At 42.5% G+C, this 25,652-nt stretch overlaps 1 protein-coding gene across 8 annotated transcripts in view; it reads left to right on the forward strand.

Annotated features, from left to right (window-relative positions):
• BACH2 (BTB domain and CNC homolog 2) overlaps window positions 1–25,652 on the forward strand; it is a 190,165-nt gene that overhangs the window by 132,177 nt on the left and 32,336 nt on the right. For all 8 annotated transcript variants that reach the window (XM_040058016.1, XM_040058013.2, XM_058419668.1 and 5 more), the window contains one exon: window positions 8,130–8,384. In XM_040058016.1, the coding sequence (XP_039913950.1) occupies window positions 8,142–8,384 (243 nt within the window). In that variant the 5' untranslated portion in view covers window positions 8,130–8,141. The remainder of the gene's footprint in view (window positions 1–8,129; window positions 8,385–25,652) is intronic.

Raw genomic sequence — 25,652 nt, forward strand, 5'->3', positions numbered from 1 at the left:
ATTTGTGTGTATACTTTGCCTAGTAGGCCTGTATAGAATGTATAGGTCAATGCATGTACTGTGTGTTAACATCATTTGCATGTTAACTAACGTCCCTAAAGGATGTGAGCTCTGATTACCTTGTTCATCTGGGTTACTCTCTCAAGAAACAATAATAACACAACCCTCCAAAGTCAAGAAATAGGTTTTATCTCTATATGGAGCATGAATTTGTTTGGACTCTTCAAAGCAACTTCCACTGGGAATCCCTGACTCCTTATGGTACCAATCTCTGAACAACCTGATGCACAATTCCTTTAGAGTAGGCACCTGGAGTTTAAATAAACATTCATCACTGAGACTACAGGCTTCCTGACAGTACTTTATTAAAAAAAAAAAAAAAAAAAAAAAAAAAAAAAAAAAAAAAAAAAAAGATTCGATGTAGACATGAAGCTGTGGTACATTTTTGCTCATGTGTGCATTCTGCCAATAGCAAAACCATTGTGAGTAACCAAAATGCTACAGATTAAAGTCATATTCAGCAATTCTGTTTAAAGGTCAGGTCCGGTATAAATAAGAAAAGCAGTGAGTGACTTTGCAGTGGGTCTTACTTCCAACATCAAAGCCTCTGCGTTGTGATGACAAATGAGCTGTTCAAAAACAGCCATTCCACAGTCTGCAGGATACATCCGTGTTCCTGTCAGTTTAGCTAAGGAAGGAATTTCCAGTATTGTCATCTCCATTTGGAATCCATGTGAAGCTTGCCGTACAGAAATGGGGCTCATGGCCCAGCCCTTCAGTCAGCCCAGGCACTTACGCTTCTGCTCACTGCCTGTGATGTAACTCATGGGGGACCGGTTTGTGGCCCTTGAGCCACTTGCAGCTGTTCAGCAGTTCCAAGGGTGCTCCCTGGGCTGTGGACACTCACTGTGTTGGAGCCGTGTCGCCTCCTCAGCTACAGGAATTCTTGCCTTTAGGAAATGCTAGCCGATGTCGGCGGGGCCCTGCTGTGTGCCCAGCCAGACCTGTCTGTCTAGAAGGCCCGTGGTTAAATTCTCCCTCGGTTTCTCTTAGCTGTCCCCTTCCCACTCACAGTCCAGTGAAGGTCAGAAGCACCAGCCATCACTCTCGAGAGCAACACGTCTGCAGCTGCTGGCTGGGAATGTTCTGCAGTGTCTTTTCCAGTTGTCCATGTACCTTCTGCTTTACAGCAGAAGCTGCTTGATCGATGCAAAAAGTTCATTTCTTAAAACAATCTTGCTAATGGCCCTGGCACACACACAGTGTGTTTGGCAGGAGGAAAGTCCATGTAGCCTGGCAGCCTGCAAGTCTATTTTCAATTATCTGGGGTGCTCAGAGAAGAAGACATTAATATTGCTGAGGATGACATAGCAAATTACTACTGCTCCCTAACCTTTTTAAATTGCTAACACTGTTGTAATCTGTAATTACAGAAATCAGTGTGAGAATTGTGGCACAGTATAATTATCTTTCCTGATACTTTATTGCTGTATGAATTATTAATCAAAATCAGTCTTGTATGGTATTTGCGGCAACTAAGAAGAATAATCTATAATTAAATTTCGTTGTTTCTATTTTTGTGCTGGTGTTTTATGATGTTGTAATTGATAATTAATTGGTTAAAAATTCACACAATTCTTGGGAGTTTCATGTGACTATGACTGCTCAGTATTCAGCATTTATTAATTGAATAATGGGCTCACTGAAGAGACCTTTGTATATAGTCTGCTGTCATTACAATGAGCTCTCAAAAATGGTGAATTAATCATTAGGCCTTTCAATAGTTTCTTTTTAAAGGAAAGCAGTGACAATATAATCACATCCTTTGTTGTTATAGCTATAATTGAGAGATCGTAATAACCAATTATAAGCATGGTCATTTTAGGAGCTCTGAAGTGTCAGTTATTGATAACTTTCTTTAAAAACAAAGTGTTGATTACACAGAACAAGTCTTTTCATAGAAAAAATATTAGGAGATGGGGAAGGAAGACTGGAAAATTATTTTCCTCCCACTTGCCACTTAAAAACAGTGCATGTTTATCTCTAAAAGCTGTCAAGTCTGATGTGCTTCTGCTGCCAATTGTCAGAAGTACAAGTTGCTCTCAACTTTTATTCATTATTTTATCATCATTCTCCCCATTTTTTCCTGAGTATCTTTTGCTAAATTGTTAGGAGGGAAAAAAACAATAGAAATCGTCAGAACAAAAGAGCATTTTTTTCACGTTCTCTGCCTGAATCCTGTTGAACAGAAATACTGTGAGACATTTACATGCAAATTTGTAACACAGACTCCAGCCACTGCTGACCAAAGAGCCTTAGATGTGTTCAAGCTGACCACTTCAAACTGTTCCTAAGATTTTTTTTACTTCTGCTGTTAGTGGAGCTGATTGAGAGTATGTGAACTGGACCTAAAAATACTCCCAGTTCAGGATTGATCCTCTCTTAACACAACAAGGAGAAGGTCGGGAGTCACCTTGCGTAGATCACATAAAGTGTGGTCTCCAGCTTACGCTTCCAAGCAAAACCTGTGGTTCATCTTACACCAGGTCAGGTATTGCAATTCCTAACTGAGGAATCACAGTCTAATCTGTTGGCTTCTGTATTAAAATGTAGCATTACAGGCATAGTGAGGAGATACTGATAAACTTTTTTAGGCTTTCGCTGTGAAGTTGTTGGGAGTCCTGCGCGCACTCTTGTAGATCTGATGTCCTGTTTACATTGCCTAGGGTTAAAGGAGGGGGATGAGATGATGCCTTTAGGTCCCTCTTTTCCCCTGTCCTTGCTGGTGGTTTGCTGTGGACAGACTGCAAATATACTTCTGCTGCAGTTTATGCACCTTTTATGAGTTGAATTTAGCATCGTATGGTTTCTCATGTCCTAAACCAGCTGCTCTGCTGGAGCCATTGAGAGCAGGAGTCCCTGGTGTCAGTGACACCCACCACGTGTAATCTTTGGACAGATGTTTTCTACTGCTGGCCTTCAACAACTTGCTCCCACACAACTGCAGTTCCTATTTGAGAAAGGGGAGCACCAGGCAGCATGTCCATTACCGTCTCCTGCAGCTGGGGTCACAGGGGCAAGGAAGTCTAGGAAGCAGTAGATCTGGGCTTTCATTTGTGTTGACATCCATCAAGTAATTTGTTTCTTTGTTTTGCAGTGGATAGTAGGTCAAGAAGGATGGATAATACAAGCACGTTTGTTGTTGGACAGTGGAATATTGTCTGTGGAATATTGGACCATGGAATATACATGCTGCAGCATGTAAATATTGATATATAATAATAATATCCTGAGTAAACTTGTACTCTCAGTAATGTGGCTCTGGATATTTTTATAAGGAGTAACTAATCCTTTTACGTATGCAGTGAATTCTTTGCCCAGTAATGTGCAGCAGTGGTCAGTTGTACATACAGTTTATTGCAGTGACTGTGAAATCTCTCAAGGAAAAACTAAACAACTGTCCTGCTATGAGGATGGGGTACTATTTTGGTTCATTTCAATGGTCAGGTATCACAGCCTCTCCAGGCAACCTGTTCCTCAGTTTTTCTCTACATTCAGTCTAAACCTCTGTCGTTTCAAGCTGTTCTGAGTGTCTGGCTCGATCGTGTCAGTGACCTTGCAGGAGGAGTGTCAGGCTGCTTGGGAGGATGCTGTATGTATATCCAGGCAGTCTGCCATCGAAGAATTAAGTGTGCCCAACCTTGCTGTAGCTCCAGAGATCAGAGAAGCTCAGGCATGTTGAACAGCATGACCACAGGCAGTTTCTGGAGAAATTTCACTGCTAACCTGCTTAAAATTGTCCCTGCATTCCTCCTCTGTTGAATACAGTTTATCCTAAGTGATTTCCAGTCTGATGCAATTTCTCAGCTTATGATAACTGAGTTTCTCTAACAGCCATTTCTAAAGGTTTTGTCGAAGGATTTCTGAAAGTCAACTCTAATTACACATACCAGTGTTCCTCGCTGCTAATTTGACACACTTCAGGAATTCTAAGAGAGCCCATTGGAGACATGACTTCCCCTTGCAGAAGCCATGCTGCTTTGTCACAATGATAATTTGCCTGGTTAAGTGCTCTAGCTCTGCCATGATATAGATTCACCTTTTTACATAATTAGCCCATTTCTGTTGCAGGACTTTCTGGTGTGTCTTGATAAGATTTTCTCTCCCCTCATGTTTCCCTTTAAAAACAGACACCACATTGCCTGTGCTCCAGTCCAGCTCAAAGCAGGAGCTGGTTTTTTGTGATAGGTAATGTATTTTTGGTAGCAGCTCAGTCAACGTGTTTATGAGTTCCTGGAGAGTTTTGGATGAGTGCCAGCCAGTACAGACAGCGTGCTGCAAACCAAAGTGATTTGGATGTTCCGTGAGCAACATTTTTGTTCTCCTGAGGTTTTGTATACTTCTTCCACGCTGCCCATACAGAAGGGTTTGGTGGGATCTTCCGCCCATCACCATGGAGGGAACATGTAAGCAACCTTTCAGTACACTTCACTGCAGTTGCTAGTCTTTACCAGCAACTTTTTTTGGCTTGGTTTCAGTGGTGCTTTCCTTGCCCACAATAGTTCATGCCAGTTTCTGGAAACTTTTGTTTCATAGAAGCTTTTTCTGGCAGCATGGTGACCTATATGCAAACAAATGCACAGCATGTTCTTTTGAGCCTGAGAAAGGCTTGCTAAGACATTCCCTTTTCGGTTTGAAGAAATACCAAGCGTGTAGCAATGATTTCCATGAATAAGGTTCTGCAAACTCAGCATAATACTGAATTCAGCAAAAAAATGATGCAGTTTGAATTAACACTGTGTAAAAGGCTTGCAGCCCAGCTTGCCTCAGAGTTCAGAGATAATACCAGATCCCTGGGTCTTTTTATTCCAAGGAGAGGAGGGAAAAAAGAGTTGAATTCTGCTAATTTTCGTGCTACTACATGCCAAGGTCCTACCGTGACCTTTTCTCTTTGCCCTCTAAACCCTTTCCCTGTGAAAATGAACTTCCCAGTGAAGGGTTTCACCATCTTGCACCTTTCCTGCAGGATAAAGCCCTCTTGGAGAGGAAAAACCTCATGTCTGGAGGTCATGTGGTTGATGGCAGACCGTGGAAAAGGAAAGACTGTAAATCACTTGTGTTGTAACATTAAAAGCTGATAAATAGGTGGTCCTGAGCCGTAGCCCAGCCCCGGTTTCCCTGTACGCAATGCAGGGCTCAGGGTGCTTCCTAGAGCGGTCAGGGGCACGGTCAGGGGGAAGTCTCTGGGAGGCTGAGATTGCAACTGCCGGACAGAGCATTCATGTGGATTCTCAGTGGCTGTGGGAAGGCAAATGGCGTGGATCCACCTTCAGGAAGCCCCTGGAGTCACAACAGTAGCCTTGGGAAAGTATGATGATACAAGCAGCTGGGTGGAGATCCTTCCCGGGAGCGCAGGTAGGGATCTGCTGGAGTGGATGGGGCAGGTTGCAGCCCCAGCGCCTCAGGACTGCACCGATCAGGTTTCCTAGCAAGAGAAGGCAGGCTTGCTCACCAGCGGGGAAATACATCGTGGTATTTTCAGCACTTCATGGCACATGCAGCAGGTTTTTTTAAAAAATACTCTTGATGAGAGCTGTAGTTAAAAAGTGAGAAATTACTAATTAGTAACCAAGTAATTCAGGGTTTGATTCACACAAATTGCACTATTACTGTAAGAGAGGATTGCAATTTCAGGCTGGCTGGGGTTTGGTGGGTTTTTTCCTAAGGCACTGAAAATATAATTGATGTTCTGTTCATTATCTGCCAGGTTTCGGGTTTCTTGTCCTTTTTTTTGTCATCTGCGATATTACAGACGTAAGACATGCCTGGAAAATAAAGGGAAAAAAAGAGCTTACTGCTTTCCCCTTTGCATTGTCATTTGCAGCTCTCAGGTTTTCCCACTAGATTGTTCTTGTAAACTCTTTCATTTCATAGCACGCAAGAGTGACCACTTAGAACATCATTATAGTGCTATCATTAGCATCAGAGTTTAGTTATACAGAAAGCTGTGAGTGAGATGAGCTAAGTGTCATTTTCTCTTTTACCTTGGTGGAGTGCTAATAACATGATTGCTGCCAATTCTTCTCATTAGTCTCAATTTATACAGAGGAAAAAAAATTTTTTTTTTTTTCTCGTTAAGAAATCCAGCTGGTACAACTCACCCCCCGAAGTGTCTCCCTCCCCTGCCTGTATGCAGATCAATTAGCAGCTATGTATCTTCCCCCTAGATGTTAAGTTGTTGAAGGGCTAATCTGTGTTGTGGGGTTTTTTCTGTTCATGTAAGCATTTCAGCTGAGTGCTCAAAAGTGTAGCATGAGTCAGCGTAAAGATTGAAAATACCAGTAAAAGAGAATCCGTAAGCATTCCATTAAGACTTCCAGTAATACTACAGTTTTGTGCTGTTGGCAAAAATAGCTATTTTGTACAGAGTCATCATAGCCACTGGCTTAAAAATACTCATATAAAGGTGGGAAGATGAGGATACCATTGAGAAGTTTAGTCAATGTAAGTAACAAGTGTGTCCTCTTAGGTTCATTCTTGTCTAGACAATTAGTGTCTTTCAAATGGCACTGTGGGAAAATGGTAAGCTAGTTTGAACTCACAGCAAGAGAAGTAGTTTGAAGTCTTCTTGTGTCTAGTGATGTGCCTGTATATTGGACTAGCAAAGGAGAATGCTGCAAAAATTCTCATTAAAAAGTAGCAGAGGAGGAATTCTGCTTTTACTTGATACAGTAGTCCAGTATTTACAGTGCAGCAGTACTGTACCAAAATACCATCATCTTGCCCTTAACCCTTGATGCCTCTAAATTTTACCTCTCAGAAGGTAGTTGTTGTTCTCAATAAGGAAAAATAATTCCTTAAAAATACTGCAAGTTTGTGCATTTGCACAACTTTCCTTTCAACAGAAGATAGAGTAATACGTACAAATACTTTTCCCCACGTAAGCCTGAAAACAAGCGGGTTTAGTTTGGGATACATAGTCTGTTCAGTCACAGCACAGGCTTTTACACCTTCCTACTCAGAGAAGTTGAAATGAGAAAATAATGCAAAGAGGATTCAGTCTAATGCTGGGGAAGATATTTTGGGTGAATTAATTATTTCAATATTTTCAAGTACAAAGGGGGTTCATGCAGTGTGGGGTACTGGGGGGAGCTGTTTCCCTCCACCATCATCACTGAAAATACAGTCACCATGTTCAGAGGCTTTGCCAGTACTACATGTGTCAGAAACTACAGAGCATCAGGCAGAGAATTTCCCTGACTCAGACCATAGTAATGGGTGTGTAATCAGTGTCTGACATCATTCCAACCTCTGCTCTGCTGCAGGCAGGAGTAGCCTCAGCACCCATGTGCAGCCTGGGGCTGGACATCCGTTCAGGTCAAGGGATATTTTAGGTCTGTGGGTCTGGAATTTGGGAAGGTCTACTCTTCTGTAAATGGCATTAAGCCACTGATGAAAGCATGTTGTTTTAGCCATACATGGAAACAGATTTCTTCTGGAGCTGCTAAATATCTTTCTCTCCCTCTTAAGGCTTAAAATTCATATTGAGAAATTAAGTTGCTGTAGTTAGTGGCAGGTACAGTTCCACCTTGCCTTTAACTTGAGCCGAGGTCTTCAGTGTGATCGTGTAGTGCTGTCTGTCCACTGGAGAATAGACTTGGGGGTTTGAGGGGATTTTCCCTTTGATCTGAAAATATCAGAAGCAAGTGCAAAGCCCTTTTTTTACCATTAGAAAACCCAACAGTCACTCTTAGCTTTTCATTTCTAAAATCTTCTAAAATTTCCAATGTCCCCATGTTATTGACATTACTAAATTGGAAATTGGAGATGCATAGTAGGTGGTTGAAGAAAAGCACTTCGCAATCTAAGCCCTATTTTGGTTTTGAGGGTGGAAGTTGATGGGGCAAGTAGGTAATCCAAGCATGACAGGGTGAAATCTAACGGCATCAAACCAATATCAATCATAGTATCTTTCCCTAGGAACTTTATTGGATTTAAGTATTAATGGGCTGTTTGGCTGTGGTTTTGAGGTGTCCGGCTACTGTGCTGAATCTCACCATACCGCGTTCACCCGGGGACTGTGCCGCTCCTCACCGCCTCGTTTGTGCTTTCTCCTTTGTCCCCTGCAGGGTGTGAACGGCATGTCTGTGGATGAGAAGAGTGACTCCCCCATGTATGTGTATGAGTCAACGGTGCACTGTACCAATATTCTTCTCTGCTTAAATGACCAGCGGAAGCAGGACATTCTCTGTGACGTGACGCTGATCGTGGAGGGGAAGGAGTTCCGCGCCCACCGGGCTGTGCTGGCTGCCTGCAGCGAGTACTTCTTGCAGGCCTTGGTTGGGCAGACGGAAAATGACCTGGTGGTCAGCCTGCCGGAAGAGGTACAGTATGTCACACTGCCCCCACCATAACAACGCGCCCCTTCCTCCCGCGTGCAGAGGAAAACCTCTGGTGGTCAAAGGAAGAGTGGCACAGGTGTCAGTGGCTGACCCAGCGCAGCTCAGGGTGTGCTTTTCGTGTTTGGGTGGGTTGCAAATCACTGAAGGATGGACATGTTCACACCACGCCAGCCTTGTGATGGAGGCAAAGCTTTAAGACGCTTCAGCTCGCCTTTGTCACTGCTACTGAAAGAATTGTACCCAAACATTTCATTACCATAGCCTCGTTCGGGGCAGTATTAGGACTCTTGATATTCTGCTCTTCTAGACAGGAAATTTGAAAGGAGTGATGTGACAGCTACCTGGCAGGTTATTGTTGAAAAATCATTTGAGCTGTCATGTTGTTGGGAGTTTCATTGCTGTCCACCCCACTCTGGCAGCTCATATCTTTATTTTGCTTCTTTACCCTCTCCTGCACCTCATTCAGACTGGCTTCCTTACAGCTCCCCTCAAAAAGAGTTTGGGATTTAACCATCAAGAAACCATGAACGCCATCTATGAGAAAGTGGAGGTCATGCAGCGTGGCTCCCACAGCAGGAAGCCCAGGGATGTAGAAAACACATACCTCACTGGAAAGTTTACTTTATGTTATCACAGAATCTCACTGGCTGGCTTCCACCCCCACTGTAATTTCCTCACAGCCGTAGAGCCATGACAGCATAGCTACCGTAGGGCGTGCTGGTGGCTTTGCTGCCCACATAGGGGAGGTGTGTGCCTGATGGCCAGGGCTGCCATCACCTGCTGCCTCAGCACTGCCTGCCCCGTGTCTCCAGCTGGGAAAGGTGGCATGAAGAGCATGGCAATGTACCCAGGGCACAGTGCAGCAGTCGCTCAGTGGGAATGTGATCTGGCACATGGAAGGTTTTTCACCATCATTTCCTTAATGCCCTTGAAGAGGCGTGGTGTGTTTTTAAACGATGACAGGTCCCAAAATGTCACACATCATTTTTCCCCCTCTGATTTAGTTCTCCAGAGACTTCAGCAGCGTTGTAATGTTGTCACAGCACAAGTTGGAGAGCATCAGAAGTAGGTCACTGGCTGTGACTTCGTGAGTCCTGACACTGAATATTACTCATGAACACCCTTCAACCCAGACATTTTGCATAGGAGTTTAAAGATATCACAGAGGATGCACTAGGATGCACACTTTGATTCTGCAGTGTCCACTAATAATTTCCAGTGGAAGAATTAAGCCTCAGTCAGGGTTGCTTGGCTTTCTCACCACAAATCAAGGGTAGGAGCAGAGAGGTGACAAACCATGCCCAAGGGTGCACAGGTGTGAAATGACAGGATTCTACCAGTGCTCTTCTACAAAGCCTTAGTGAAACTTCTTTGTATAATTCAGGTCTGTTTGCATAAAGAAAAGTAATTGAAATTCAAATAAGCATGTAGAAGCATGTAAAAATAAGCATGAAATTCAAATAAGCATGTAGAAATTCAAATAAGCATGAAATTCAAATAAGCATGAGATGTTGAGAAGAATGAACCTGGCCTAAAGGGGCAGAAGAAAGGACCATGGCAGGTTCATACTGCTGGTGTGACAACTGAGATATGCTGCAGCTCTAGTTAGGCAGAGGAGCTGAAAGAGCTGAGAGGAGGAATTTCTCTTTAATGCTAAAAGACACTGTTGGCTCAAGCATTGATGGGTTTCAACTGGCTTTCAGTAAAAAGTAGATTGGAAATTGGAAGATTTCTAATTCCAGCAGCAGTGTGGAGGGGTCATGGTGTGCCTGCACTTGGTCACCCAGTCATATGTAAATATGACACTAGAGATTTAAAATACAAAGGTTTGTCTTTCTAAGTGTTTAATATGAGATGTTAAGAAAAAAATCCTCCAGTTCAACTATAAATTATTTCTATTTAAGCGAATCCCCTTTGAATAAATGAAGTATTGGAGTTCTGCATTTTAGAATGTATCTAATGAAAGATCAAAAAATTTTTGTGATTTAGGGTTACACTGGCTGCTCTTACAGCTCCAGTGAAGCTCATGGAGTTGCAGAAGTATTGAATCTAGTTCATAAGATTTTTGCTAGAACTCTGAAATTGTCGTGCCTCACCCAAGACCACCACTGCTACTTTGCTACGTGCTTCTATTAGTATCAGAGTACCAGGGCTTTGACTTTCTCATCCTGGAAAAGAACTCTCTTGGCCTATTAAAGAGATTATGAGAGTTACCAGTGTTTACTTATACAGATATTTTCTGCATGCAAATTAATTGCTGCTAAACACATTGAATCTTAGTTTTCTTGGTGGCTCCTTTACTGGAATAGCTGTGTGTGAGGGGTCAGCTAAATAATTTCCCCACAAAAACTAGTCACATGGGATAAAGAGAGCTGCCTGATGCACTTCACTATTTCTCAGTTACTCCTTGGTTAAGATGCACATCTCTGCTTCTGGCGTTGCTCAGCTTCACGGCACTGGGCGCTTTGGTAGGTGCCTGTGCAGAGCTACGGGAAGTGCCTCCAATAGCGTCAGAGCTCCCTGCAAGAGGAACTGAAACACTCCTGGTTTTTAAAAGCTGATAAAGCAGAGGAAACACCATCTTTGTTATATGGCTTTTAAAGAAGCTAGCAGGATCATCTTTGGTTCACAAGCTAAGGATGCTTCCTAAGTCTACTGTTTTCAGTCTGTGGTCTGCAGAGCACTGGCAGCAGTGAGTTATTTCTTAAGGTATCTGTGAAAACTGACTTACTCTGTCATGTAGGGGGTTATTCTTCCAGTGGAAAAATTTCAAACAAAAGCTGAAAGTGAATATCCTGAGTGACTACTTTTTTCATGCTTAGAGACAATTTATATTGGTGTATAATATTATAGAAAAACAGATACATAAAACAGAAAAACCAATACATAAACCAGAAAATAATTTTTAAATACAGTCTTCGCTGTTCAAAACTTTTTTAAAGGTGACAATTGCTCATAAATTTACAGAGGTATTTTTAAGTCAATTACACAAACACATAGTTTTAAATGTGAGCATAGTTTGAAAACTGCTGAAGTACGTTGTGGAGAAAGGGCATTGTTGTTACTATTATTTCTCAAAGGTTTGGTGTTGGAGCTGGATGAAGCTTTATATATAAAGCTTCTACATTCGTGTTATGTTGGTGTGGGGAAGCTTAACATCAAAGAAAATAACTTATTTCTGGTTATTCAAAGCAGTAAATCTGCCTCTGAAATCTAAACTGCAGACTTTTTTTTTTTTTACTTTGTAGCATGTTGGGGTCATTTTGTTAATCTGGCATCCAGACATTGTTAACTGTTGTCTAGCTAAACAGGGAACAGATGTTTTTCACATTATTTCTTATTTATATCCAGTTACAAGCGAGAGCAGTCTTTACAATACACCAGTTATTTCAGTAGGGAGACATTGTGCACACACAGAATTGCGTCTAGTTGGATTTAGAGGGTTTTAAACCACCGCAAAACCTTGTGTTAGACGTTTCAGGTTAGCTCAAGCATGTCTTAACGTGCCTCAGTTCAAACCTTTCCTTAATCAACTTAAACAAAGTCAGTATGAAGCTAATTCTGCACTGATTGAAGAGTTTCCATAAACCCTTTTGTGCTGGTCTCGGTAATTTGATTTTGTACCACACCTTTTGTTAAGGCAACATATTTCAGTGTGTAGACAAGCAGCACAGAACAGCTGCATAATAGCAAGGGCTCAGATGTGGCCATGGAGTGTGAACTATCAGCCCTCAGAGCAAGTTAAAGAAATGGAGTGTTTCAGCTGCCTACAGCTAATAAAAGAGGACCCCATTAGCTTTTAACTTCTATGTTTTTTTCTTCATGTGCAGTTTTGCCAAACAACCAGAAACTTGTCTGCTTTTGCCGGGGATATTTTTCAGCAATTAATGCACTTTTCCTCTAGCAGGTGCTGTTAAATGCAACCCAGAATTCAATTTCAAAGAACTGAGTTTGAAGCTGTAAAGTTGGTTATTCACTCCGTACCCCTAACTGTTGTTTTGTTTTATTTAATCACAAAAACTGGTCTTCCTTCCTCTAACAAGGCACTTAATTAAGTTTTTAATTTATGATAAGAAGTTAAATGGCACTTATGAGGCTTTTTTAATGGTTTCCACTTCCCATCCAGATTACAAAAAAAGGTGTGATGGAGAGAGACACGGCTGTCAGCCAGGGGTATTGTAGGTCATGCCAATATTAGCTGGCAGCAGGCCGTTATCCAATTAACATTGCTTCATCGCTGCAAGTAATAGCTCTTGAGTAGATGATTGAGTCATTCATGCTGTAGTGGTACTCACTTTACTTGAGAAGGAGCCAGTGCTTCATCGAATGGGCTTTTTATTTGCTATTATTACCTGCCTAACTCTGCTAATGGAAGTGCACAGCCAGTCTGCATGGGCAAGCTGAAAGCTGGGCACTGGGCAGGGGAGCATCATTTGTGCAAACACCTTATTCACTCGGTCTTCTGAAAGCTGAGGGTGCAGTTAAATGGTTAAAAGAAAGAAATTGAAACAGCAGCACGTAAAACTCCTCAGTGGCATTAGATGCCTACAGGTTAGAAACAGAGATTCTTTCTTGCTTTTTTTCTTTTTTTTCCCTTATTTTATTTTTATTTTTTTTATTTGGGGCCTTACATTTGAAAAAAACTTTCACCATCCATGATAGCACCAAATGCCTTCCTCCCAGATGAAGCTAAACAAAGGTCTTCTGAGACAGCAGCTTTCTTTAGCACTGGTCTGATACCAGCCTTTGTGTTCTTTTAGAAACTTGCTCCTCCAGCAGGTTGGTTAGTTTTACCTGTAGCCCTCGAGTTTCTTGTATCTGTTTCAGAGTGGTGACCTTTTTTAGTGCCATGAACTGTCTGCTGGGAATGTTTTCCTCCACAAGGATTAAACTGAGCTATCTGTGGTGTTCAAGTCTTCCAAGGGGCAAAACAAAGCAGCATCTCTTTTAGGATGAGGCTGTGGGATTTATCCACACAGCTCTTTCCTTTGCTGTTAAGAGAATGATGTTCAAAGTAGATGTAAGCACACACCAAAGGCTGAATTCCTCCACGTTCTCTCTCCGTCACTGCTGCGAAACCTGCCTTTTCCCCACAGGGTCTAGTCCTGTGAAATTTGTCATCTGCTTCTTCGGTTGGCATGGGTTAACTCCCTCACACGGTTGGTTAAGCTTTGCAGGGAAAAAGGCAGGACAGGACCTCGGATTTGGGATTCAAGGCTGGCAAAAGCTGAGTATGTTGGAAGGCGAAGACATGCAGCAGCACTCTGGGTGGGACTAAGCCAGGCATCTAACATTAGCATGGCTCGTAGCTGACAGAGAGGAGAAATACTGGCAGCTGCTAACCATCCATGCCAACCTGCCAGCCTGAGGGAAAAATGCTGGGAATTAGCCAAGGAGAGATGATTGCAATGAGGAGAAAATCAAAAGCAGGATGCAGGAGGTCAATTATTATATACCCTGCTGGCTAAAGGCACTTACTATTCCTTTTTATCTCTCTAGAAATAAACAGTGTTCCCTTACTTTGTCTTTTTCCTTTCTTTGTAGTCTTTGTATGTATAAATATAATATCTTTGAAGAATGTAGGGACTTAGCTGGGAGTGCTCTGCGCAGGAGCATAGCGTGAAAGAGGTGATAAATGTGGAAAAGAGGAAAAAGAGGGCAAGAAGTTTATTTCCCAGTTGGAGGGATGTTTAACACGGTAGGGAACAACAAAAGACTCTTTTTCATTGGCACCTGGAGATATATTAGGAGTAGCTATAAGGTTAACTCTTTGCGAATGGAAAGCAGTAATGTGGCTTTCTCTTTACATGACTGTATTGGCCATTGATGTTCCTCACAGATTGCAGCACTGGCCAGAGTTATTTCAGCTTTGGCTCGGGAGGAGGCAAGAACCTGAAAGCCATTATTCCCTTCATCTGCTGAGCTCTTTGTAGTGGCAAAGGGCTGTATCTGTCAGGCTTCAAACTTACTTATGCCTCAAGCTTACCTCAGTAATGCCGTTTAGTCAGTCCGTATGGAGAGAAGATTGGGTCTTTGGTTTTCTGAATTCCTCCCAGGGAACGTGTTATTTTTTGTGCTGCCCCGCAGTGCCGACGCTGACCGCGCAGAGGGATGACTGGAGTCTGCAGCTCTGTAATGAGAGTAAAACTGAGCATTTGGGTATTTTTTTGAAGTCTGACATGACAGGACACTAATTCAGGAGAAACTATGAGACAGAATTGGATGTTGTTTTATGTGTGTTACTTCTGTAGCACAGTACAAGGTGCAAATGATGTACTTTGTTTCTAGCAGGTGAGCAGTAAAACAGAAATGAGATCTTCAAGATGTGATATGAAATTCCATCCATGTATCACTGCAAAAGCTTCCAGCAGTGCTTGATTTTTCATGCCTCAAGTGTGATGAAGAAACTAGCCACATACTTTTCATTCCGCATAGTGTAACTTCCATTATTTTCTGATGAGGGCTGTCTTGCTATTCATAACATTCTCTGATCTTTTCAGGTGGAGAAAAGCAAAATACATCTATGTTGTGGTGAGAGCTAGGCTTCAAAAAGCAAAACAGAAGTCGTGTATACATGCATGTTAAGTAGAGAAAATCTTGCGGTAGCTCCTCTCCCTCCCTTTGGCAGTAGCTGTACAATTTATTTATTTATTCAAGTAGGCACATAAAAGTGTACTGTCGAAGGAGATAGGGAGATGAATGCACAGAACAAAATTCACCATTTCAATAACTGGACTCAATTTTGTTGCCTTTGTTAGACTGCTGCCTGCCGTTACTGTTCAGTTGGGCTGATTGATTGTGATTGCACTTGCTGGTGAAAAGGCATTTTGCAGTGTGGAAACTTTCTGGGTCAAATGTAGCAAACGTGATCTAAAATGTAAAAGAGATCTTGAAGAGTAAGTCCTATGTCAAAGGCATGAGAAGAAGCGGTCAGAATGTGTAACAGGAGGTGGGTTGTTTTTGTTTGTTGGCGTTTGGGTTTATGTAGTTTTTTTGGCGGGGTTTTGCTGTGCTCAGATATATGTGAACAAAAATGAGATGGCTGAGCCATGACTGTGCCTCAGCTCTGAACACTCTGGCCCTGCTGACTGAAACATCTCCCCCTCTTCTCCCCCTCCACTTACAATTCTCTTATCTTTGCTTTATCTCTTATCTCTTATCTAAAAATCCCTTTCAATTTCTTTAAAGACTTCAAACCAGGTATCTGCTCTTTTAGAGTCCAGAAATACAGACTGGGCATTTGACTAAACAGACAGGTAAGGTCCGGTGAAGACACCTACAGTCAGCTTCACAACATCAGACACCACAACCTGTAAGGTACTTTCTGATTATTCCAGTACCAAGTTTTGTTCCCAAACCCACACCCCACACCCCCCCCCAAAAAAAAAAAAAAAAAAAAAAAAAAATTAATCTTCATGCAGCACTTCCTGAGAAGGATTCCCTGGTGAATATTGTCAGACTGACTGTTTTTCTCAGCTGCTAGTGAAATTGAGCATGTTACAGGGTGGAATATGCTATGTATTCAAATGATGCATTGCAGCAATCAACAAACACTAAGCCTAGGAAGTATGGCTCAATTTGGAAGTGAAGTATGGGTTTTAGGTGAGCAGAAAGCAATTGAACTGTACTTGGATTTGAGAATGAGCTTTTTGTGAGTTTCACAGGGTTGGGTTTTTTTAGAGGAAGAAGTAGACGCAAACATTCTGTTAAATTTGATGCAAACTCTGAAGAGCAAAATGGCTGGTTTATTCCAGGATTTTTGTGCTGTAATGAATTTTCATTTGCCCCATTTTGACGAGAGACAGCCAGCAAACACCTCTGAGTCCCAGTGCAGTCTAACACTACTAAAAGCTTTGTCCTCGGGCACTTTATTTACTTCAATAAAATAAATAAATAGGAGCAGCTGTAGCTGGTCAAGTTTCAGATCTTGCCCAAGCTTGGTTTGTTTAAAAAAGTGAGTTTTAATTTCTCTGAAAATGCTTGAGAGCAGGCTTGTGTGGTGGTTTAAAGACTTAAATGAAAAGAAAGTATCAGGAAACTCTCTAGGAAGTGTGTTGTAAATTACTGGGGAAAGATATCAAGAGAGCCACTGGCAATTGTTTTAAAGCCAGATTAAAATCAACTGAAAAAATTGGCATGGGTTTTTAGCAATAAACTCTTCAGTGATAAGTGTTTGACTGCACATTGTTTCATAACTGTAAGGCAAATGGCCTTTGAGAACGACAAAATTTAGAAACCCCTTTAAGAAATTTTGTGCTCAATACTGGTGTAGTTTAGTGGAGTTCAATATCCTAAAAGAAAAGATCGGATTTGCTAGTCAACCTTTCTGACTCTGTTTAAGCTGACCTTCTAAAAGTTGATGGCATCAAAGTGTATATTTAACTGTGTCTGTTTCTCTGCATGCCAAAGTAGTTTAATTTTTTTTTTTTTTTTTTTTTTTTTTTTTTTTTTTTTTTTTTTTTTTTTTTTTTTTTTTTTTTTTTTTTTTAATTTAGAAGCCTTTAAAAGACATTGTGAAGAAAATTGACTTGCAATTGAAATCGCACCCTGCTCCTTGCTGGGGTTCCACAGTCAAAATAACCATAGCTGAACTGAGAATGGCAGGAAACTGCAATACTAAAACTTTCAGTAAAACCAAAATATAAACAAGGTGTCACCAAACAGCTGCAATTGAGAGGTATCAGCTTTGATGTTAAATAATGGTAATAGAAAACCCTGAGCAGTAGAATTCTGAGGTCTCTTGTGACCAAATAAAAATACTGTCATCACCTCCCTGCACATGCTGGAGTGGAAGTTGATGCGGAATTACAGATGGGAATTACAGCACAGGTCTGTGCATCAGGTCAGTGATGATTAAATCACCTTGTGTGAACCACTCAGCAATGTTTACCTCTCTCTAAATGCTCTGGTTCAGATTACCTCACAAGGAGGTGACCAGACTGACCCACAGCTGGCACAGCTGCTGGTCCTGGACCAGCTGGCATACCTGAACCAGAGCTTCCATCTTATCAGCCAGTTTCAGTCTCATTTTCTTCCCTCTGTATAAGGCACTGAGGAGCTTGTTGGACTAGCTGCAGCATTTCTCAGGACGATCAGGATAGGATGGAGCTGCTCACCTTACCTGGGTGACTAGTCCTGAGTGACAGATGGGGTCTGCTCTGTGTCCTCTGCCCGTTCTTCTTGCATCAATCCTGAGGTCCTGTGCACTGCCATTGACAACAACTGCTGAAATTGCCACATCCAAGAGGAAAGTAGATTTGGAGGCATGGAGCAGATCAGAGCAAACCTGTGAATTGCTACAGGCTTCCTGTCCCTCACCAGGAGACTGGGGCACTTTGAAGATGCTTGATTAGGAAATTTTGCTTAAGTGACAGCAGTGACAGACCATCCCATATATCCCAAACAACAGGCGAGCAGGTTCCTAGCAAGACTTAATCTCTTCCAAGGAGAGCTAATCATTCTTGGCAAATGAGAGCTGTAGGTTTTCAGGACATCAAAAACGGGCCATCTTTCTTTTAGTGTTGAAGGAACCATATTTAGTTGAGTATATATTGCACCTGGTCCGCATCATTCCCTGCAGCAGCTGCTCATCATTTCAGAGCAACACTTGAGAGAAATGGAAGTGTACAGACTTACTGTAAGGACAGCAGAGAGATTTGGCAAGTGTGAGCCAGGATGGATTCATGGTAGCTGTTGTGTTCTCAGTGCTTCCTTCTGTTCCTGCAGTGTCAAATGTACTTCCCAAAGACAGGGCTGAGGTGGATTTATGGGGGTAGTAAAAGAGAAAGGAGAGGATCTAAATAAATGAATTGGGCAAGAAAGGGACCTGAACAGGGCTAATAGGTCAGAGACATGTGGGCACCCAGTGTATTGTACTTCAAACACATGGTAATACTTTGCTTGAAATTTGCTTGCTTTGAGTTGTGATAAGACCAAATTCCCTCATCCCTGCATATACCTCTTAGAAAGTTTAGAAAGCAGATCAAAAGAAAAAAGGATTGTCCATTCAAACTTTACTAGTACAGTTCTTATTTTCTGAAAAAAGTACTTTTGATCAAGTGGTCCTGGATTTTTCAGACTTTCATCTAGGAGACTGAGACTGCATTTCTGGCTGTGTAAAAGAAAACTTTTGCTTCTGAGAAATGTTTTGGGTTTTCACTTACCCTTGAAATTCAGACCTGTGGTTCTCTGTTTCAAGGGCCTGCAGCCAATAAGAATCAAGTCTTAAACAACTCTAAAAGCAAAATATCTTTCCGTCTCTGACCACACAACAGTAGTACAACGTGCCTAGCCACCTCTCTCCCCAGATAGACAGGCAGCCTTCAGAGAAAATTTGCCTGTCAGAGGATTCCTGGTCAAGTAAAAACAGAGTGAGTTTGAGTTGTTTCCTGTTTCGTTCAAAGGACAATGTTGGAGCCAGTAACCTTTCGAGACAGGAAAAGCTGTAGAGAGACAAAACCTGACAACTTCCCTTCTGCTCTCCATGGAGGACTAGTGCACATTTCTGTTTCTGGAAGGGGAAGCTAGATTTGAGGTGGATAGGTCTGCAGCCATTCAATGTGCCTATTAAATTCAACTATTTTTTAATCTTATTTTTATCTGACTGCAGATTTTCTTGTTGTATCATGGATGGCTTTCTGCATATGGCACTTTTGTTGGGGCATAAAGCCAAATCAAGAAGTTTCTGTTTATTCCTTGAATTTGCTGGTTTTCAGGAGACTGAACACATCAAACCACATTTTAATGGGGATGTTTTAAATGTTGGAATTGATTTGTCAAATGGAAGGCACAAAAAATGGAGAGCTGCCTGTCTTTCATAAAAGCCATCTCTCCTTGTCATTTTTGCCCAGTTTATATAAGCAGTAGCCATTGAGGTCACATAATATCTATACCATTGTCCAAGGAAGGGAAGAATGAAGAGATGTCCCTGAGATATATAAGCACAGGGGCATTCTACAAAGAGATTTGTTCACATTTACAAAGTCATCACTGCATTCAAAAAGTAGAAATAATTGCTTTCAGTAGTGGCAGAAGCCTTTAAATCACTAACTTCCTTTGCTGTTTTCCCTGTCTTCAGTGTATTTTGCAGTTGGAGGACTGAGAAGAACACCCAGTAAGGGCTGCCTCAGGCTTGGTTTAGTTCTGCTTCCTTTTCAAAGATGAGCCTAATTCTTCCCTTACAGGCTTTATTTCACTATTATGCATGAACTCTCCAATTGGAAAACTCAGCTGAGAGGCCATACACAAGTAAATTGTTAAAGTCAAGTATTTGATTACGTTTCTGGCCTTTGTCTTCAGCTGGTGGTACCTAGCAGGAGCTGCACTGGACCTCTGCAGGCAGCTCTGTAGGGCAGACAGGCACTGCACACATAAACTGCTCTGCAGGGTGTTTCAAGTCAATCCCAGCTTTGGAGAGCCAGAATATTTGTATCATCTGCTCTTGCACTCTCATCTTAGTTCTCAGATATTATTTTAATCTGAATTATTTGACCAAGTTACAGTATGATTTTATAACTGCTTTTCTGCAGAGGAATTTCTTAGCTAAAGGGCTGTGAGAATTTATGGTCATTTCTTGTCACTTGTGCTTTTAACCTCTTGGTTGACTGATAAGGTGATAGTAAAGACCTCTCTAAATATTCTCTTTCAGGAATGGATATTTTACTCATATCTAGGCTTTTCTTTTTCCAAACTGCTCTGATTTGAGTAAAGGAAAGGGTCAGGTGTCATACGTGTTCTCAAGAGACTCAAAGGTGTCTTTGCTATAGTAAAAAGCAGAAGAAGTTGAAATGGTTATAACTATTTGACCAATTTGTTTTCCTTCCAATACTAGTATTTTCTTAAAGCTAAGGTTTTCGTGGGCCCTTTCTGTAATTAGTTGTCTGTGCTATCATTTTTTTTTACATTTAAGGGAGAAAGTAATTCCATTTGCAGATTGCAGCTCTTGTCCATCTGTCTGATGGGTGTGTATTTACAAGATGAATGCCTGTTTTCAATTTCTCCCGTTAGAACAAAGGTTACTTTGTCATTGTCCTCAGAAAGCTTTTGGACTAGCTTGCTTTGGTGTGTGCATGCCCTTTTTTGGTACAGTGCCAAGTACCCTGTTGGGACTCTAGTAGTTACCAAAGGAACAGAAGGAGTTTTGGTGTTAAATCCTGTTCACATGGCTAAAACTGTAAAACCACCACACTGATCTGCTGGAGAGTGATGGAGAGCTGGGCTCTGTATTGTGTGCTCCCCGTGCCCATCTCTGCTGAGGTGAACCAGCTGCTGCCCTGCCACCTCTGAATACGGGGTTCGCCAGCACCAAATCGGGAAAGGACTTGGGAAAGCAGCAATCGCTGGGCAGGCTGGCATTTCCACACCCTCTTTATGCACATAGTTCTGGCACATAATTGCTCTTGCTCAATGCCATGAGCTGCATATCATTCTACTCTGGGGAAGGTGAGAGCAGTACTGGAAATGACTCAGCTCCAAAAGGTATCACCTTTACTCCTTTTACCACCCCCCACCAGAGCTGTTCCTTGCTTTAGGTTTGTGCAGTAGCTACTGCGCAAGGGGGAAACATCACTTTTTTAGGAAACAACAATGAGAAATGCCATGGCTGCCTGTCAAGTGAAAGCATTTGCCCTTTGGCGTTTACATGGCTGATAAGTTCTCTGCACTTCTGCAGTGCTCTGTTTCGCCAGGGTTTTTTAAAGGTCCTTGAGAAGCCTCTACAGCAAATGAAGGAACCTTGGCAAGATCCTGCATTACACCATGCCCTGCCCAGCATTCCTGTAGTTCTTACCATTTCCTGCCTCTTACAACATGGCTGTGACTTTGGACAGCAAGCACATTCTGTATTTCCCAACCTAATGTTTTAAATGTCTCTGTCTGTGGGGGTTTTACAGTGTGCAGTGCATTTGCACAGGGGCAGGGGGATTTTTGGTTTGTGTGATTATGTGCTGTTTTGTGACTGTTCTGTTTCCTCTAACATCCTCCTTCCCTGTCTTTTGTACCTGAAACATTAAATTAAATCCAACATAGCAGTACTTTCAGACAGAAGCAACACTTGGCTGTTCCAGTTCCCCGGTGGCTTTAAAATGCTGGCTGCAATACTGCAAACACATTCAGACCCTGGCTTGGCCAGCGGTTCCCCCCAGCTATCTGCATGTTTGCTCTCCAGGCTTTATTTTACCTACACTATTGGAGATTCTGGAGTCACAGCCTATGTCTCATTGTTATGCATGGATGGGAAATATTCCTGTTCTTATTTGCATTCATTAGCTGTTGGGAGCTCCTCTGTTGAGGTCTCTAGCCTTGTTTTTACAGTGCTTTTGGCAGTGTTTCTGCACTTGGTGTGCGAATTTTTATGATCTGTTGCATGTTATTCATGCAATTTCCTGCCCTGTAATGGTATCAGTTTTCCAGACGCAGAGGAATACAAACGAAAACCCAGGAGCCTGCATTAGCATAAAATGTCCCAGTTCTGTCAGTTTGATTAATTTGTCTCTTTGTCTCCACTCTATATGATAAGTGCTATTAATGGTTGCAACACTTCATATGTCAAAGTCTTTCTTCCTAATGACTTGAAAATGTGGTTTATTTCCCCCTTTTTTGTATTATTTTTCTCATTTAGCATTCCACTCAAGTATAGATTTATGCCATGCTCTTTCATTATCTTACTGGTTGCAGCACTGGAGTGATTACATATGGTGTAGGGTATGAGCAAAGATGCGATCCCAGGGGCAGCAGCTGCTGATGCAAGCTGAAAATAGATCCAGCGTATGCTCAGCACTTTTCCCAGAGGTCTTTTATTTATTAGGAGCAGTCTTGGTACAGGACAGCTCGGACCCTCATTTAGCAAGATGACTTTTTGCCTTTCAAGAACAGTGCGGTGACTTTGCTCTATTTACTGACTGCTGCGTAATTTTTTTTTTTTTTTCACCATCTCCTGTGGAAGCAGAGACTTTACCTATCATAAATTGTAATATAATCCTGATTTATAATGAAGTCAAGAAATGACAGGCTCCATTTGAAGTAATGGAACTTGACAGATCCAAGGTTTAAATTAAATAATCCTATTTGTAAGACAGCATTTGTACATGGTACACTGATTTAAAATGAACTTCAGTTCTTCTTCAACGAATCCTTTACCATTCTCTGTGTTTTACCTTCCACAGAGGCTTTTTGGAGGACAGAGTTCATTTGAAAACAACAATTTTTTATTTGAAAACGTGTATGGAACAATACTTTGTTTTCTTTCCCAAAGTTCTTATAAATTGTTTCACAGAAGACAACTGTAATTACTGAGGAAAAATTAATGTAGGTCACTTATTCAGGGCAAGCCACAGGTAACCTGCTTCAGTGGCCAGAAGAGGCCAATTGCTGAGAATGAAGAGAGGAAGGATGCTGGAGGGAAGATAGTGAGGAGGGTTGTGGCTTGACCCTTCCCCTCCCAGGAGCGGAGGTTCATTCTCACAGTGATTTCTGTGGAGGGAGAAGGTCACCTCCTCCTTGTGTCCTTCCCTCACAGCTGGCAGATGGGGGACACTCGAAGATGATGTTTCCTCCTGCCTCTGCACCCCACTTTTCTTCACTTGTCACTGTCATACCAATGCAGATAAGGAGAGCCCGGGCTACAACAAATGGAAAGGGGGTCCCACCGTGGCTGCTGGAAGCTGGCAGTAAGCGCTGGACTGGGGGTTGTTGGAACAAAAGGCTTGCAGAGGAAGAAAAGAGACCAAGCAGGGAGCGTGAGATGCTGCAGAAATGATCAAAAAAGGCAATGGGTTAAAAAAAACCTAAAGGTACAGTGCATGACTTTTTCAGCTTAGATTGAGAGAAGTTGTTTTAGAAAGTGCCTCCTTCTCTTTTCTCTCCCTCAGCATTGTGGGTTTGCCTTTCCTTTCTAGCTGTATTTAGTTGCAGCTGCCCTCTCCAGCATCTTTCTAATTTTCCTTCATACCTGGCAGGGATATGGCCCTTTCCTCAGGAGTCTGACAGATGCTCTCATCCTGGACCCGCCTCCCATGCTCAGGCAGAAAGGTCCCCAGTGTGTGTGTGTCCGGGTCAGTAACATGCCTGTTCTTCCCGTGTCACCCTGCCACCATCCCCCTTCTTTCCTGGGAAGACATGGAAGGTGTCGGAGGGCAGGGTGGGCACTGACCCACAGGGTCCCACTCGGGGGAGGGCAGCCTCTCCTGCCCTGGGGCCGTGAGAATCCATCTGCCCGGGCTGGAGCTTCAGCACCATATCTGTCCCGTAGCGAGTGGTTTCAGGACCAAGCAGCTTCTTTCTCCTCTTTGTGGTGAGCTCCAACAAACACCAAACAGTGAAGAAGATGAGATGACTGCTAAGGAGAGTGTTGGTGGGGTTGGGGCCCAGGCTGGGGACATGGCGCGAGAAGCTCCTGTTCCCATGTCCTGCTCTCCATGCAATTAAGGACTTTTTTTCCCAGTACTTGCAGGGAATTAATAATTTCCATTAATTAGAAACCAAGCCAAATCTCCCCAGTGCGATCAAGAAAGAACAGGACTCAAGAGTGTCACTGAGAAATGGGAAGAAAAACAAGCTCACAAAGCCAAAGTGGTACAGGCCAGTGGAAGAGATGAAGGCAAGGAGTACCCATGCAGCACACACGGCATTGACATTGTGTGGGCCCTTACTCCTCATCTAGGGAAAAAACAGCAAGGCCCAAGAGTAAAAATCCATCAAGAGGTTTTAGAGTTGCTGCTGGTAGCTTGCACGCTGCCCATCTCCCACCTCCCAGCAGACGTGTGCATGACTACAAACATGGCTTTCTGCTCACTTGGAAGGAATGGGATTATATACAGAGGGAAAGGAGGAAGGGTACACTGAATTCTGTGAGTACAGAGCTTCAGCCTGTGCTGCTTGATCTTGAGAAAAATACAAGTAAAACAAAATAAAGTGGCAAGAGGCAATTCCAGAGTGCTTCAGTATGCACATAAACTGGTTCTCATTGCTCACAGCACACATAAATACGCACTGGTGACTGAGGCAGCAGAGTAACACTTTGCTGTTCATTATTTTATCAGACAGTGATAATTGTAGTTAATATTTTCTTAGTAGTGTCTCTGAGAGTTTATTTATGCTGTTAATAATCTGAGCAGCTGTAATGATGCTGGCTGCCAGAGCTGTAGCCTTTTAGAATCACTCCAGTGTGGCAATGAAACGATGGTAATAGAAATCTAAGGGAAAAATGATCTTTTCAGAGCAGATGGGGCTAATTCAATCCCTTTCACACGCGTTCATGTTATCTAGTCTCTTTCTCACACTAGCATGCGTGGGTGCACGTGAGCATATGTAGTCACACACACACAAATAGCTGTAAAGTCCCACCTACCCTCCGAGGAAGTTAAGCTGGAAATGCCATAATTTTTCTATGTGAAGAGTCTTTCTGGGGCTTCTAAGGTATGTGGCATTTTCTAACCCTTGGTTTCTGGGTAGATCATAAAAATATCCTGTATGAAGCAGAAAGGGGAAAGTAATTTCCTTGGGGACGACCCAGAGCTGGGCACAAGGTTGTGGCTGCACTGGGATGCTGTTGCCCAACCTTCCTATCTTTCCCTGCCTTTGACCTCTTCAGTATGTGTCACTCCTGCTAAGCCTGCAGTCCTTTAGGGACTGAAAGAGCCATTTACCTTTTACTCGTAGCAGACATGAAATCTCAGCAAGAAGGCAAATGCCTACAATTTTTTTCTGGTAGGATTTACAGAGCCTAGTTAACCTTTTGGGCCACTGAGAGAAGAGTTAACTGCTCCTCGTGGAGGTTGGGAGGGCACCAACTCTGCCAGCTCAGCAGTGGCTGGTTCTCCTTGCAAACCTGCATTGCTGAGCTGAGCAGACATCATTGATGAAACGTGAACACCAAGCAGTGAAACAAAAGCCACTGTAATCCTCAAATCTGTTGTAGCCATGCAAGAACAAAAACAAGGTGGTGGCAAAAGAATTGCACGTTCAAATACCGGAAATTAAATGGCAAGGCAGGGGAGGAGGAGGAAAACTTGAACAAATGCAGCATTTGGCAGGTTTTCTTTTAAAAATAAGATGCTTGTAGGAAGCTGGGTCAATTTTGCAGGGTTTCAGCCTACCAGTTAATAGCTGTAATTGCTTGGTTACCTCATGAAGTGCAATAGTAAAGCCTTTTACATTCATTTCCATCCACAGCCCAGCAAGAGCATCTCTGGATTTAAAATCCTACGGTATTTGTTGGGCAGCACTGCCTGCTGCCCCAGTGTAAGGATGCCA

This window comes from Hirundo rustica, chromosome 3 (assembly GCF_015227805.2).
Source record: "Hirundo rustica isolate bHirRus1 chromosome 3, bHirRus1.pri.v3, whole genome shotgun sequence".
In the NCBI taxonomy this organism is placed as follows: Eukaryota; Metazoa; Chordata; class Aves; order Passeriformes; family Hirundinidae; genus Hirundo; species Hirundo rustica.